We start from the raw sequence: 17393 nt of genomic DNA, 5'->3' as shown, positions 1-17393 counted from the left end.
GTACATTATCCTCTGCCTCCCTTGACCCTTGTCCTGTTGCTGATCATGTCTTCCCAAACCCCAGTCTTTGAAGCTCACAATATATGCCTCTTTTGCTTCTCCTTTTATGCAGCTGAGTGGAGCAGAAGAAAATCACAAAAGCCTGCTGCATGGATCCACTACAGATGTATTTTATCTAATTTGAACTGGGGCCTCACTACAAGGCAGTCCTTTTACTATTTTTCTATTGTTTATCCCATTCACCATAGCAGCTGTGCCAGACTTTAACTCATTAATTTTCTCCTCCATGTACTTTGTGGTACAGCCATTCTGTCCTATTTGCTGTTCCTTACAGCATTACCTTTCTCTAAACATTTGCACTTGGTGTCTTTAATACTTGGAATACTCTCTCACATTTGAACCCAGTTCTTTTGATTCCCAAGTCTAGTGCTTTTTTTTTTAAATAATGCTGAGATAATTCTTAGCTGGTGCCAGATCATAGAGGATATTATTTTTTACTGTGGCAGAGAATTGGTTAATAGCTAAATAGTGCTTTCCAAAATGTGTTGATCTGTGATGATTTTATTTGTATAAGGAATTTCCAGATGAGAAAACTCATTCTCTCAATGCAAGTTAACACTTTGCCCTGCAGCTTATAATAGCAAATTATGTAGAACCCTGAGAGTTTGTGACTAATTCAGACTTCAGGGCCATAACTCTATCTGCTACACTACAACATTTCCTCTCTGCCTTTTCATTCATTCCTCATTTTCTCATGTAAGCCTTTCATCCATTCTTTCAAAGAACATTTCACCTCCTGATAACATAAGAGTAGAAATATATTATTCTGGCCCTATCCCATTTATCCTGTATGATGAAGACCGACTTGCACATTGTACATTTGTGGGTGTTTCATGGTATGACTGAAACACAAACATACCATACATATTCTTTATGTCAAAGAAAAATTATGTTTTCCCTCATACTGTATTTGCTTGAAGCAAATTCCGTAGTTCTTTCTTTGTCTTCTTTTTGGTAGCTCTCTTGAATAACCCTTCTGGCCACTTTTTGGGCTACCTGTTTGTAAGATGAAAATATAATGAAATCAGCTTTGCCACTAACCTTCAAATTTTTTTCTCTGTCTCCCTCTATGGAAGTTTTTCTGTCCTTTCTTGGGTGGTAATTTGTTGAGCAGGCAAAGACATGAGATGTTATTTAATGATGTCTGCATTCCTACTTTTACCTTGCCACTGTTCTCTATAACCTTCCCTGTACTCCTGTATGCAGAGTCCTCTGATGCCACTTATGGGGCAAGGCTTAGTTTTAGCTGACAAACCTAGGTAAGACACAAGATGAAATCCAATTATCTGATGTATTCTACATACATAATTTCACCTTGTCACTTCTCTACTGAACCTTCTTTTTACTTCCTTAGATATTAGCTTGTCTTGGCTGTTTGGGAGATGGGACTTTATTTAACAAATAGAGGTACACAAAAAATAAGACACACAGACATGAGGAAATTCAATTATCAAATGTGATCTATCTATACGATCTGTAACTTTCTTTCAACTTCTTTAAAAGCTAGGTAGTTTTTTTTTTCTGGTAATGTTCAGTATTTGCCATTTAAAGTATCTTCTGACTCTTCTTTCAAAAAAGTATTGTATATAGATGAGGGACTTCTCAATCATCTTTTCTCAATAAACTTTTGACAAACTAATTTCTTAATACTGAACCATGTATTCAAACATACATTTTACCATCTCTTTCCTTTTCTCACTTTTACATTGAAATCACCAAGTATGAATGTAGATTCACTTGGTTTGTAAACAAGATTTGTTGTTGTTAAAGAATTTCTCTGTTTACTCTGTGCAGCAAATGTTGTTCAGTAAATAGCTTTTATGTCTTGTTCAATAATGTCTATTTTAGGAGCAGCTAGGTGGCACAGTGGATAGAGCACTGGCCCTGAAGTCAGGAGAACCTGAGTTCAGATCTGGCCTTAGACGCATAATACTTACTAGCTGTGTGACCCAGGGCAAGTCACTCAACCCCAATTGCCTCACTTTAAAAAAAATAATAATAAAATAATGTCTGTTTTGGAGGAAATGTACTGTCTTTGTTCTATTTACAGCTTTTAGGAAGTTAGCCTTAAAAGGACTACTTATGTGAACAGTAATATGTCTTACTAAAGAAGAATCTCAGATACTCATTGTTGTCTTTCTTGATTCACAGATAATTATTCTGAGGAAGAATATGAGAGCTTTTCTTCAGAACAGGAAGCCAGTGATGATGCTGTCCAGGGACAGGTACTTCACCCTGTGATGTGCCAGAGGTTGCTGTATATTCTGGCATGGAAAAGATTCAGTGGCAGAAAATTAATTCTATCCTAACCAAATTATTTAATTGCAACAAGATGTTGAAAAACAAATAATAAAAGAGTAGCCAGAAATCTGTGGATTACATCATGGCATAATGCCATTTTCTGTAGAAACTATCAAATAAATTAGCTTATGTGAAGTGCTTCCTAAACTATAAAGTGATTTATAAATATCAACTTCCATTATTATTATTATTATTATAATTATTTGTCTTGAGATATCAAATTGTATTCTGTATTAGTTGTCCCATATGTGTCAAGGAATCTTGATTACTTCTTATCTTCTTTCCCTTCTTAGTCTTCTTCTCAGGAAGCCCCCAAATTCTGGGAGTTTTTGCCCTGCTTTCCACTTGAGGGGTTTGACTCAGGTGGATAGATGAGATTCTAAGGAAGTAATTATTTTGGGGAATGAACTGGATTCTAAACATGAATCTTCCACTAACTTACTTGTGAAATCCTAGAAATTTGTTTTTCACTTATTTAGCCTCCTTATTTTTCCACGTGACCTTTATTTTTTGAATGATCATAGAGATTTTGTGATGATGAATGATATAATTATCAAACATCTTGAGATCCTTGGGTAAAAGTCAGTAGAAGTAGGAGTAGTAGTATATAAAATAAAATAAATGAGCATTGAATATCGTGTCGCTCTGTGTGTGACCAGTCAGTGGTTTTTTAAAATAAAATCCCAGAATTCACCATAAGTTCCAAAACTGTTTTCTTGTGGTATTAATGTTTCTACAATACTGAATGTTATCTCCTGAACTACTTCTTCAACTTCGGTCTTCTACTGATGTCTTAGGCTATTAAAGGCTGGAGCAGAGCAGCCCAGGTTGTAGCTTATGCAACTAAGCTGGAAAGTGTGGGTCCAGACTGTATCTCTGTCAGCTGAAGGGCACCCCAGCCACGGGCTCATCACTGAAAGATGAAAACCAGGAGAGAGATTTTTTTTTCAGCCACATCAGCTCATATAAATTAGACAATAAGGCATAGGAGGGTTGTGACCTGTATCAGGAGAGGGAATACCAAACTGGTGAAATCACACTTTCCAGGTATTGAAGTCTAATATCTTTCTTCATATGTCTGTCATAATTTAGTAATTCATTTATAACATTTCCCATTATAGTCAGTACCGTTTTCCCCTTAGTTCTTATGAGCTTTTAGGGCAGTATTAAGGAAACTCACAAAGAAATGGATGCTGTGTGGAATATTTTGCCTTGTTCAAGTGTTAGCCAACATATGTTTGAGAACTATTACTGTAGACAAGAATGATGAAATTGATTTTGATGTCTCACTTAAAAACTTGGAGAAATTGTTATGTATAGTAAGGTTTGTAGTAGTTCTAGACATGTGATTCAGAAAGGTTTATATGATGTTGTCTACACATCAGGAACTGTATGGAGCTTTGTCTGAGTTTCACCCTTTACCCTTCACCTTTTGCCCTTCACCTTTCACCATCTGCCAAAGGACAGATGATGCCTAAAGGCCTCTTTAACTCACCTTTTTTTTTTTGTTTTGCTTTCTATCACCATCCAATCTGGTACTAACTCCAAATTAAGGTTTACAAAAGAATTATTCTCACAGTGGTTTTAGGAGTGAAATCATATATCTTTAATTAATAAGGTAAATGAGGCTTCACAATGTTAAATGAGTCGTTCAGAATCACATAGCTAACAAGTGCCTGACAGTAAGATTGCTGCTCTTTTTTCTAAATGCCTGGTAAATAATGAAAAGGTGGACACCTTGGGAGTGAGTTGGTAAGTGGAGATAGTATAATTTGAGTCTTTCAGGTACCTCATTTTTTCCTTCTGATTGTAGCAGACATTTCTAACCTCTGCAATCTCCATTTTACCCCTTTAAGGAAGCACACATGATATCCTAAGGAACTGAAAAGCTTAGTGTCTGTTGGTACTAGATGGGAGCTACTTGTAGCCATGCCAACCATCTGGATGAATAGAAGTTCATTCCACCAAAGACTACACTTTTAATTCCATATGTTTTCCATTCATCCTATCAGTAATAATTTGCGTCATCAGACAACTTTGAAGTGACATGTCCCTTAAATGGCACTGAATCCCATAGGTCTTATTTTAACATTCACTCTGAAAATTCTTCCTGTTGTGCCCAGTAAGCAAGATTTGGGACTTTCCTAAAATAACAAATTTCTGTAAGTTGATTATCTCAGGATCATACATGTATATCCAGAAAGGTTTTCAGAGGCCTTCATATTATGAATTAGCAAACTGAGCTCCAAAGAAGTTAACTGATTTGCCAAAAGTCACACAGATAGTTAGGAATCGGGGGCAATATTTGAGCCCAGGTCCACTGACTCCAGAACCGATGCTTTTTTCCAGTGTACCACGTTATCACCTGATATTTAATTTGTCTGTTGCCTTGCTGTTTGGTGAATAATGTGCACAAACTCCCTGTGGTTCTCTGTCAAGAGATGAATGATCTCTGAGTGTTTTTCCAACATTCCTGCTTACCTAGGAAACTTGAAACTCAAAATTTGCATAGAATTCACTCCACATAGTAGCATAGATCCCACTTTCTTCTTTACAGTATTGTTTTTAATGATCAGGACTTTGCATAAAACAAGCATTTTTATATCATTGTCTTCTGTGTTTCTGTAGGATTTGGACGATGATGAGTATGATGTGGGGAAGCCAAAGAAACAGCGGAGATCGATAGTAAGAACGACGTCCATAACCAGGGTCGGTGGAAATTAGTTTTACTAACACTGTGTGTGAGGGGTTTTGTACATGAAGCTGGTGAGCTCAACAAGGCTGGATTTGGATTTGGAAAGAGGGTAAATTGGGAAAAAGAAAAATCCTACTTGGCTGAATATTCGAGAACAAGTTTCATGGTAGTAATCCTTGAATTAAAAGGGAGTGGGCATCTGCCTGTTTGTTTTTTTTATCTGAAAAATCTTAAGGGAATACACCATCCTCAGATAAGGTAAGCAAACGTTTTGAGCAAAATGAGGCTTATTAATCTGCCTGTGACCTAATGAAGGTAGTGAATAGAGTACAATCTGGGAAGCAATTTATTATGTGGGCAAAATATTAGGTGAGAAGTCAAGAGACTTCTCTAGTACTAGATCAGCTATCAGTTCACTCAGAGACCTTGCTGGGTAAATCAGGTAATCTCTCATTTTCTCCTCTATACAACTGTAAAATTACTTGCTCCATAGCTCATGTTACAGATACGGTATTTGAGGAGCCTTGTATTCCTCAGAAGAGAGATATTAGTTCTAGTTCCCCAGGTGCATTAATTCATTCACCTTGTTCTAAGGTTAAGATAGTTTGTTTTTTTAAGAGAACCTATTTAAAATACTTATACGATACAAAACAGTAACAATTATGTCCACAAGAAAAGTACATTATATTTGATTTTAATTTGGGAGTGGAGATAACATTTAATTATTGATTATTGTTTGGCAGCTTTAGATGAAGAAAATAATGTTTGAGATAAGACAATAGTGCTGCTTGGAAATTCATCATGGCAACACATCCATTAATGTTTCCTTTCCAAATTCCAAAAGAGCTAATCATCAGTCTCACCTCTCTCATCTGGGTTTCTTTTTTGTAAAATTCACATCCCTTGATCTGGAATAGTGATACTAAAGGGGAATGTGATGAAAGACATTTTTATATACAGACCTACCTATGAACCATCTTGTTCTTTCCTAATTACTCTTGTAAAGGAATGTAATGGGAGATGAAAGTGAAGGATTAAAAATTTGGTTGTACAAGATACTGTCCTGGATGTAGTCCCCAGTTCTAATGGAAAAAGAGTTATACTTTGGTGACATTGTCTTGCTAGGGAAGGGGTTAAAAGACAGGGTAGGCCCCTGTAATTCTGCTCCCTCCATGAGAAGAATGAATATATGTTGATCATTATGGAAAACTTTTCCTATGTCACTATTTCCTTCTCATGGTAACAGTACTATCTTTCCCTCCATTGTAGTGTTGCAGCAAAGGTTGCTCAATTCATGAAAATCCAAATCCTAACACAATTTATGGTATAATAAGTGGTGCTCAATGTAGCATTACTAATTTGGTGAAAATTAGCTTTTTTAAAAGGAGTTCTTTTTTCCTGTTTCTGAATTAACCAAAATTCAGGCTATTTATTTAGAATCTTAAAAATTAATTTCTTGACCTTTTCCATGTACTCTGATGGGATTTGCTGTATTAATATTTTCCTTCGGGATTCAGTATCAACAAATTCAGGGAAGATTAATTAGGAAATGAGTCATTTCTAATAGTAAGAGAACCTAGAAATGAGTCTTCTTTTTTTCCAAACCAACGATCAGGGTAGGACAACCAGAAATCATTAACAATATTCAACTATAATAAGTTCTTCAAGTCTACTGTTTTTTGTACTCCCGTCTTCAACTTAGTTGTCTGAAAGAATGCCCCATTTTCCCAGATGGTGGAATTGATTGATACACCACAATTAAATGCATAAAAGGCACTATGTAAATGAGCTAAAATAAGTTACTTAAAATTTATCAATAAACTAAATAAAATCTTAATTCTTTTCTTCTGTAATTATTAAATATCTCTTGAGGCAGAACTTTCAATTTCAATTTTATTTCATCATGTAAAATAATAGCTGGTAGGTACCTCCAATGACATCTAGTTGAAGCATTGCCTATTGATGCCTGGGTGTTCCTTATCTTTCTAAATGCTTATTTAAGAGCAAGTGCAGAGTTGAAGGATAGGTAAAATCTTTAATTCATCTCTGCCACATTGGATAATGAGTAACATGGAAGTCTGATAAAACCTACCTTCAGTATCATGTTTGACTTGTAAGTTTATGTACAATGCTAATCTTGGAAGGCAGAGATTTCTTAAAAACAAAAGGAATTGTACTTCTCCTTGATTAGTTCCACTATTTTAGGACATTTTCACTATTGCCTGATAAAGTTACATACTCCAATACTGTGATGTTCTAGAAACTAAGGTTTATTAAAAAAAAAAACTCTTCGGTTTGCCATTTCTAAAGAATAAAAAAAAATGAACACAGATAAAAGGAAACTTTGATCTTATCTAGGTTAGATAAGAAATTTTATAAGTTAAATGTGGATTTGTGATAAATTACATATAAGTGGGGTATTAAATTACACAACCCCTCAGAATCACGTAAAGGGCACAAAATGGCTCGTCTTGAGAGTTTGTTTTTGTGTGAAGCTAAGGTCAGTAAATAAGAATAAAATCACTTCTCTTCTGTTGACTGAATCCAGAAATTGGCTATTTCACAGATTAGATTTACACACCTTACTATTATAGCTGATAGCTCCAGTTGCTTTTGAAAATTCTCTTTTAGTTGGATTTTTGAGAAATAAATTCCAATTCATAAAGATATTAGAGTATTTAACATATTTGCCACTGTTTAAGCCTTAAATGCAGCTCCAAATGTGACTGTCTTAGGCACAAGAAGAAAAAAATATGGTCTTGGGAGAAAGTTGGATTTCATCTGATTAAGCGCAGTGCACCCTAAGTACCAGCAAACATGGTAAATCTGTTTTTACACTAATGTTAGTTCATATGTTGTTACACTTGGCTTCTCAAATGTCTTGACTAGAAAGTGTTTAAAACATGACTTTGCTATAGAATTGTCAGATTTTGGCAGAAATTATGCTTCAGATTTATTTCAGAATTTTTCCCTGTACTGATAATGGTTTCTGGGATTTGCTTCAGAGATCACTTTTCCAACAACAGTTTTTACCTAATAATCTTCACCTGTCTTTCAAATGCAATTTATGCTGTTTTTAAGTAGTTACTATAATTAATGCTATAATTTAAGTGCACGTATTAAATATACTTATTCACTTGAAAACAAAAATTTTAGCCTTTTAAAATAAAAATACCTAAATTAAAAATGAAATATACAGTTAGACCATATTTTGTAATTTTGTAATTCTTGGGATAATCATGCCTGATTGCTAAATTTTTGCATAATTTAAAAAAATTTTAATCACTTAACCTGAGGCCATTTCCTTCTATGCACATTCTAACAGCTATGTTAAGATGAGGGAATTTTCAAAACAGTCATATTCTCTTTTAGCAGAAAGGTATGTTTTCCTTTAGAAGAAGCATCTAAGTGGATTTTTTTGTTTGAAATATTAGTTTAGTAATGAATCAGATCATAGCCTAGAAAAAGTATGTCATGTTATCAGAGACAGTCTCTTGTCCCTTAAAACCTATTTCAAAGTTAATTTTTTATCTTTGAGGTGAACAAAATTCCTTCAGTTCATTTAACATCCTAGTTGAATGGAAGATACAAATTATTTTCCCTAATAAAATTTTATTTCCATTTCCTATACATACCTTCATTGAGGTAATAAACATCCACTTCCTGTATGAAATTATGCCATATAGGGCCTATACTCAGCAGCTTTTTAGAAGAATAGGGGACACACAAAAAAGGAAACTCTCACTGTTTGAACTGATGATGGAAGCTGGCACTAAAATTGACCAGATGTGCCCCTTTAAAAAAATTCTAAATCCCAGCTTTATTTGTGTATTTACACATACACATAGATACACTTTAAATTATTAAACACTTCCTGCTTGGCATAGAGGATGCAAGGATTCAGATAGCTTTCATTCTATAGAAACAGAAAACATGCACATGCAGAATAAATGCATTGTGGTTTTGAAAAGCATAGTACTAACAACTGAAGAGATCAGAAAAAGCTTGTATTACATGGAATTTGAGCTGAGTCTTGAAGGAAGTGAGGATATTTTATTAAGAAAGTGATATGATTAGAGGAAAATCACTTCAGTAGTAGTATGGAGGACATATTGAAATGGAGGAAGACTTGAGGTAGGGAGAACAGTTAGAAAACAACTGGATTAGTTCAGACAAGAAATAATAGCGGCCTAAACTAAAGTGGTAGCTGTGTGAGCAGTGAGAAGGAGACATGCATGAAAGATCATGTGGAGATATATATGGCAACATGTGGCATTGGATTGGATAGCTGAGATGAGGAAGAATGAGGAGTCAGTGATGATGTCAAGGTTGTGAAGAATAGAAAAATGGTGATCCCTGAAAAAGAAATCAGGGGAGTTTAGGAAAAGGAGTGAACTGATGGTGGGTGGAGGGAGAAAGCTAATGAGTTCTATTTTGGATACAGTGAGTTTGAGATGTCTATGAGACACCGATTTTGAAATGTCTTATAGGCAATTGGTGGTGTGGTGCTAGAGCTTTAGGATATGTAGGTCTGGGAATCACTTATATTTGAATGGTTAAACCTGTGGGAGCTAATAATTTCACCATCTTAGAAAGTGAAAGAAAGGAGTGCCGAAGATAGAGGCTTGAGATAGAGCCAGTTAAAGGATTTAGTATGGATGATGATCCAGCAAAACAGACTAAGTAAAAATGACCAGGTAAGAAGAAAACATGGAGAGAGAGTAGTGCCAACAAAAACCCAAAGAAAAGATTATCCCGGAAAGGGGTGGTCAGCAGTGTCAAGCAACTTCCAAGGGATCAAGAAGAATGAGGTTTGAGAAAAGCTCATCAGATTTGACATTCATTTAAGTAATCACTAGTGAAGTGGGGCAGAGCCACGATGGCAGAGTAAAGGCAGGGACTGACCTGAGCTCTCCCCCAAACCTCTCCAAATACCTTTAAAAAATGACTCTAAATAAATTCTGTAGAAGGAGAATCCACAAAAAGATGAAGTGAAACAAATTTCCAGCCAAAGACAACTTGGAAGCTTGGCAGAAAAGTTCTATTGCACCAGGGTGAGAGAAGAAAGCATCCTAGCACAGACCTGGCCCCAGCAAACCTGGAGCAAGATCCTGGACAACTGAATCACTGACAGCAGTGATGGTTTCTAGAACTCTCAGCCCACACACATCAAAAACGACCTAGAAGGTTAGCAGGAAAGGTCTCTTGTACCTAGGTGAGAGTGCAGTGGCAGCAGCTGCTTCCAGAGCTCTCAGCAAATAGACAGTAAGTAGGTTGAACAACTAGTCGGAATGAGATTACAATGATCTTTTTGATAGCATTGAGGCAGGATTGTGTTACTTTGCCCATACTCTGATCCCGGTTGCAGTACTAGGTGGCTATCACAGTGAGAAGAGGAGCACTAGCATGGCAGAGTTTGTGGCCGCAGTGGAGGAAGGATTCTTCTCACAGTTTCAGGAAAGAAAAGAGTACTCACAGACCAGAGCATAGACCAGGAGAGTAGTAAACACCTCTCCTGAAATCATACCATCTTGGAAGAACTGAAAATTTACAGGTCTCTAGAAGTATCTCTGGAAACAGCTGCACAAAGCCCCTAAAGTGCACCCTCCGCTCTGGGAGCAGAGCCCTACTTTAACAAACAGTTAAAAGTCAAGTAATAAGATGAGAAAATAAGCAAACAACAGAAAAAACTCTGACTATAGAGAGTTATTATGGTGACAGTGAAGATCAAAACACACACTCAGGAGAAGACAACACAGTCAAAGCTCCTCATCCAAAGTCTCAAGAAAAGTATGAAATTGGTCTGAGGCCACGGAAAAGCTCCAAAAGTATTTTGAAAATCAGGTAAAAGAGGTAGAAGAAACATTGGGAAGACAAATGAGAGTGACACAAGAAAATCATGAAAAACAAGTCAATAGCATGAAGAAAATACTGAAGAAAGTAACCCCTTAAAAAACAGACTAGGGCGAATGGTAAAAGAGGTCCAAAAAGCCAATGAGAAGAATGCCTTAAAAAGCAGAATTAGTGGGGCAGCTAGGTGGCACAGTGGATAAAGCTCTGGCCTTGGAGTCAGGGGGACCTGAGTTCAAATTCAGCCTCAGATACTTGACACTAGCTGTGAGACCCTGGGCAAGTCACTTAACCCCAATTGTGTCACCAAAAAGCAAAAAAAAAAAAAAAGCAGAATTAGCCAAGTAGAAAAGGAGGTCTAAAAGCTCACTGAAGAAAATAATTCTTTAAAAATCAGAATGAACCAAATGAAAGCTGATGACTATGAGAAATCAAGAAACAAAACCAAAAGAATGAGAAAATAGAAGACAATGTGAAATGTCTCACTGGAAAAACAACTGACCTGGAAAATAGATCCAGGAGAGAGAATTTAAAAATTATTGGACTGCTTGAAAGCCATGATCAAAAAATAAGCCTAGACACCATCTTTCAAGAAATTCTCAAGGAAAACTGCCATGATATTCTAGAACCAGAGGGTAAAATAGAAATTGAAAGAATCCACTGATCATCTCCTAAAAAAAGATCCCAAAAGGAAAACTCCCAGGAATATTATGGCCAAATTCCAGAATTCCCAGGTCAAGAAGAAAATATTGCGGTTAGCCAGAAAGAAACAGTTCAAGTATGGTGGAGCCTCAATCAGAATCACACAAGATTTAGCAGCTTCTACAGTAAAGGGTTAGATGACTTGGCATGATATTCCAGAGGGCAAAGGAGATAGTATTACAAACAAGAATCACCTATTCAGCAAAACGGAATATAATACTTCAGGGGAAGAAATGGACATTCAGTGAGATAGAGGGCTTTCAAGCATTCTTGATAAAAAGACTAGAGCATTTGGGTAGCTAGAAGGAGTATATATAGACAGAGGGCACAGCTGTGAGTTGAATATGAAGGGATGATACCTAAAAAATAAAATTAAGCATTGACAGAGGAATGTACTAGGAGAAAGAGAAAGGGAGTTAGGAGAAAGAGAAAGGGAGAAATAGAATGGGGATAAATTATCTCATAGAAGAGGCCAGAGAAACCTTTTATAGGGGAAGGGGAGAGATAAGAGGAAGTGGGTCAATCTTACTCTCATCAGAATTGGCTCAAAGAGGGAATAACATGCACATGCAATTGGATATAGAAACCTACCTTACCCTATAGGAAAGTAGAAGGGGGAAAAGAAAAGAAGGGGGAGGAGTAATAGAAGGGAGGGCAGATGGAGGGAGAGGATAGTTAGAAGCAAAACACTTTTGAGGAGGGATAGGGTAAAAGGAGAGAGAGTAGAATAAATGGAGGGGGCAATAGAATGGCAGGAAATACAGTTCTCCTGGTTTTTCTCTTTTGTTGTGATTCATCCTTTACAACATGACTCATGTGGAAATATATCTAGTAGAATTGTATATATATAGCCTATATTAGATTGCGTGCCATCTTGGGGAGGGGGGAAAAATAATTTGGAACTCAAAATCTTATAAAAATGCTTATTAAAAACTATTTTTACATGTAATTACACAATATGCTATGAAAAAATCATTAGTGTCTGGGAAGGAACAATTTCAGTTGAATGATGAGAATTGAAGACAGATTAAAAAGGGTTGAGGAATAAATGGGGAGAGAGGAAGTAGAGACAGATTTTATACAGCTTTTTCTAGGAGATTGGCTGAGAAAGGAAAGAGGATTACAGGATTACAGTTTGAGGGGTTGGCAAGGTATAGTGAAGCATTTTAAGGATAAATTGCCTTAGGTAGGAGATTAGAGAAAGATCAAATCATTGACAGAGAGCAGTTTGCTGTATAAAATGGAAGAAAATGGACTCAAGGACACAGAGAACTTCCTTTACAAGGAAAAGGAAACTTCACCTCCAAAGGCTGAAGAAAAGGACAAAATGGATGGTGATGACAAGGGGTTTTAAGATGTATCAAAATGGAAAGGAGGGAGCTCATGGTGAGCCATCTCTCTTGTCTGTGCAAAGCGTGAGGTCACATCCTTGGCTGACTTGGGGAGGGAAGGAGACTTGGGAAGATTTGGAACAGCCTTTGAGGCAAATAGTATAGAGAATCAGAGAAATAAAAGGATTGATGTATTGCAGAGGTGGCTCAGTTGAGATGACAAATTTGTAATGTAACCAATCAGCCCAGTTGAGTGACTAGTTAAGTGACAAAAAGAAAAAGAGGTAAGAAATTTGGAAAAATAATTAGAGCCAGCATATTCTATGCTGTGTCAAATTTGGAAAGTGAACTTCAAATAAGAGGAGGTGAAGGATGGAAGCAAAAGATGAAAGTGAAAGTAACAGGCTAAAAGGGATATTCTAACTTCCTTCCAAGACCCACTCTGAAGGGGGGCAATATAAGAGAAATTGCAGCCAGTGCTAGAGAGGTTGGACAGAGATACAAGATAATCTGTCGTGGTTGTCTTTTTTGGTATGTGCTTTTCAGAGATAGGTAAAGAAAAAAAAAGATTCTATCTCATTAAAGTGAAGTCACATTATAATAATTGTATGTGATCTAATTAATGCTGTTAGGGTTTTACATTGATTATCAGTATAGAAATTAGTTAGGGAACTGACCTGTAAATTCTCTAGTCTGTTAGAAAAAGAGCAGATCAAAAGTTTAGAGCAGAAGAACAGAATTTCTCAGGCCTTTTTAATTCTTTCAAAGATGTCTTTGGGCTTTAACATTTATGATTTTTATTTACTGTTCTGTTCTTAACTGGTTATAGCATACTAATAATAGCAATAACGACCAATGAGATCATATTATAAATGATAAGTGGATTTTTTTTTTACCATGTATTTGAATGGTGCATTAAAGCTGGTATGGTTAAACCAGTTGTGAACATGTGTGCTTTTGAGCACTTAGTGAAAAATATTGTCAAGTCAGCAGTGTATACACACACACATACACACACACACACACACACACACACACACACACATATCTGCATCTGTCTATACATATATACATGTATTTATGATAAATTGGAGATTATCTTAGAGGGAAGGCACTGATAATAAGGACCACCAGAAGAAAGCTTCTTGTAGAAGGTAGGATTTCAGTTGAGGTTTGAAGGAAGCCAAAGAAACTAGGAGGTGGAGGTCAGGAAAGAGAGAATTCCAGGCATGGGGGACAGCCTGAGAAAAGTCCAGAGAAATGGACTGTCTTGTCTGAGGAAGAACAAAGAGGCTAAGGTTACTGAATTACAGAGTATGTCGAGGGGAGTTAATATAAGAAGAATGGAAAGTTAGTAAGGGTTTTAAAGGTTATAAAGGTCTTTAAAAGCCAAACAGAAGATTTGATCCTGGAAGTAATTCGGAAGACACCTGGAGTTTATCGAGGAAGTAAGATGTTCGGACCTGCACTTTGGGAAAACAACCTTGATAGCTGAGTTGGAGGATGGATTGGAGTGGGGAGATATTTGAAGCAGGGAGACCAACTTTTATTGCAATAGTTCGGGTATGAGGGGATGAGATCCTTTACCATTGTGGTGACCAGATCAAAAGAGAGAAGGGAATATACATCAGAGAGATTATGAATGTCGAATTGCTAGGATGTGACAACAGATTAGATGTGTAGAGTGAGGGAGATTGATGACTCTAGGATACCACCTAGGTTGAGAGCCTGGGTGACTGAGAGGATAATGATGGCCTCACAGTCATCAAGTCAGGAAAAGGAAAAGGGTTTGGGAGAAAGATAAATTGAGTGCTGGACATTATGAGATAAAATGTTTATAGAACATCCAGTTGTCCAGTAGGCATTTGTAGATGAAAGACTGAAGAAGTCAGGAGGAAGGTTAGGGCTGGATAATTAGATCTAAGGATCATCTTCATAGAGATGATAATTGAATCTATAGGTAATTATGAGTTCACTGAGCAAAACAGTTTAGAAGGAAAAGAGAAGAGAGCCGAGGACAAAGCCTTGAGGACCACCCAAAGTTAGTAGTCATGGCCTGGAGGATCCAGCAGAAAACTCCGAGGAATAGATTGTCAGGAGTTAAACAGATAAGAGAACCCAGAAAAAAGCAAAGGATCCATGAAAGTATGTTATGAAAGCCTAGAGAAAAGATAGTATCAAGGAGATGGGGGTGATCAACGGTATTAGAGGCTTCAAAGGAAAATGAGGATTGAGAAAAAGCCCTTTGATTTGGCAGTTAAAAGATCGTTTGTAGCTTTGGAGAAAACAGTTTCAGTTGAATGATGACACCAAAATCTAGTCCTCAGAGAATTAGGGAAAATAAAAGGAAAGGAATTGGGGACAGTCATTGTAGATATAGCTTCTCGAAGGGTTTAACTATGACAGTGAGGAGGGATGTAGGATGGTAGAAGGGGTGGATGGATAGATTCAGTAACGGTGTTTTTGAGGATAATAGAGATGTGGGCTTGTTTAAAAACATCAGGGAAGCAACCAGGAGACAAAGAGAGATTGAAAATTAGTGAGAGCAGGAATGATAGGAGAGAGACTCTGCTAGAGAAGATGGGAAGAAATAAGATTACTTTTACATGTAGAGGAGTTTGCCTAGGCAAGGGAAAGGGTTGGTGCCTCTTCATGTGAGATGAGTGAAGGAAGAGATTGTGGGGGGAAGGCATCTGAATAGTGTGAAATGAGGAGTTGAGAATAATGAATAGCCTCAATTTCTTTAGAGAAATAGCAGGTAAAGTTCTCAGCTATAAGGGTTGGAGCTGGGGGTAGTAGGGACCATGGCAGATTTGAGGAAGGATAAAAAGTTTTAGAAAAGCCAGTGTGGTGAGTGGGATAGTGAATCAATTCAGGGAGGAGTAAAAGGATTACCTTGCTAGAGTTAGTGCCTAGTTGAGATTATGTAACCTAAATATGTAGTGGACCCAGTCACCATGGTTTTCTCTAGCTTCATTTAACAGCCCATGAATAGGAACAAAAGGAGTAGATAAGCATTCTGACTCAAGAGCATATAAATTTGTTTGTATTATAAATGCTTATGATATATAGGAGAGGATATATTAAGAACAGGAAGTAAAGAGCAGAGGGAATTATAGCTTCAAAAGAAGGGAAACTATTCAAGTGATCTTCATATTAAGGAACCACAGGTGAAGTAGATTTATAAGCTCTGAAGTCATTCAGGAGATAGCATATTCAAGCATATTAACATTATTTACTTAGGCTACAGCTTGTAAGCTTAAATGGTCATTTTGTGTGCAAACGCTTGGTTGATAATTTAGTATTTTGACTAAAATGTTTTTGGACTTAATGTGCCAAAGTTGTACCTTGGATGATTCTGTCAGTCAGTGTTGGAATTTAATAAAAGCAGTATATAAAAGGAAAAGTTGAATAATACTCACAGACGTAAAATAATAACCTCTATATGCCTCCCTTCCCTGTGAATTAAGGAACGTGACATTCCATATTGATCTGTCCTGGATTTCTTTGTTGCAGTCCTAATGACATTTTTCTGATGGGGTGGAGCTTTTTGTTGAGACCTTGTATTCCCCAGGTCAAGCTTAGGGGCTTCCCCAGGGTGGGAAACTATCCGAGTGGAATTGTGTATAAATTATACTTGCTGTAGTGGGTAAGGTTCTGCTTTATTGAGAAAAATCTTCTACGTCAATAAGAGAACAGACCGTATGGGATTACATGGTTACTTAAGTCACCATATCAAACTGACCTATATCTTGTGTGTTATCGGGAGGATGCTATTTCTGATTACTGATTTTATTTCCTCCTTGGCTTACAGCAACAAAACTTCAAGCAGAAGGTGGTAGCATTGTTGCGAAGATTTAAAGTTTCTGATGAGGTATGTCAGCTGTACGTTAAATTTTTTCCTTTCATCTTAATGTTAACATTGTATTTGAGTTTGCCTAAACAAGCTATTTTTCCAAGGTCCCATTTTCTCTCTTCTTTGGGCCTGTGTACCATATCTTTCTTGACTTACCTTTTTGATGGAGTGTCTTCAAATTAAACAGCCATCTTGGTACAGTATTAAAGCCAGGTTTGTGATTTATTTTATTTAATTTTTATTGATATCTTTTGTTCTAATGTGTCATTCTTTCCTGAATATATCCTTGCCCCTTCTTCTGCCCAGAGAATCATTGCTTCTTACAATAAGGGGCAGAAAAGTTCAGCAAAACTAAGTCATGATCTGCTTCTGGCAGGAAGTAGTATTTTACATATATATTTATAATTTTAAAGCAGTGATTTAGAACTCCTTTATTCTAGAAAGAGCTTTATTAAATGAAAAGATTTATTAAGAAACACATTTTTTTAAAAAAGCTTAAAATGGATATGTAGGTTATGTATCATAACTCTCCTGATTGCCTTCCAAAGATGATTACTAGCATAAAAAAGTCCTGGGAAAAATAAGTTCTCACTTTGTT

At 36.6% G+C, this 17393-nt stretch overlaps 1 protein-coding gene across 4 annotated transcripts in view; it reads left to right on the top strand.

Annotated features, from left to right (window-relative positions):
- PACS2 (phosphofurin acidic cluster sorting protein 2) overlaps nt 1-17393 on the top strand; it is a 330978-nt gene that overhangs the window by 156620 nt on the left and 156965 nt on the right. For 3 of the 4 annotated variants that reach the window (XM_078151576.1, XM_020974846.2, XM_078151577.1), the window contains 3 exons: nt 2212-2285; nt 4990-5070; nt 16754-16813. In XM_078151576.1, coding sequence (XP_078007702.1) covers nt 2212-2285; nt 4990-5070; nt 16754-16813 — 215 coding nt within the window. The remainder of the gene's footprint in view (nt 1-2211; nt 2286-4989; nt 5071-16753; nt 16814-17393) is intronic. The other variant, XM_020974848.2, reaches the window with a different exon arrangement.

Source organism: Phascolarctos cinereus, unplaced genomic scaffold, assembly GCF_003287225.1.
Source record: "Phascolarctos cinereus isolate Bilbo 61053 unplaced genomic scaffold, phaCin_HiC Scaffold_3;HRSCAF=262, whole genome shotgun sequence".
NCBI lineage: Eukaryota > Metazoa > Chordata > Mammalia > Diprotodontia > Phascolarctidae > Phascolarctos > Phascolarctos cinereus.
This window is presented reverse-complemented; position numbering and strand designations above follow the sequence as displayed.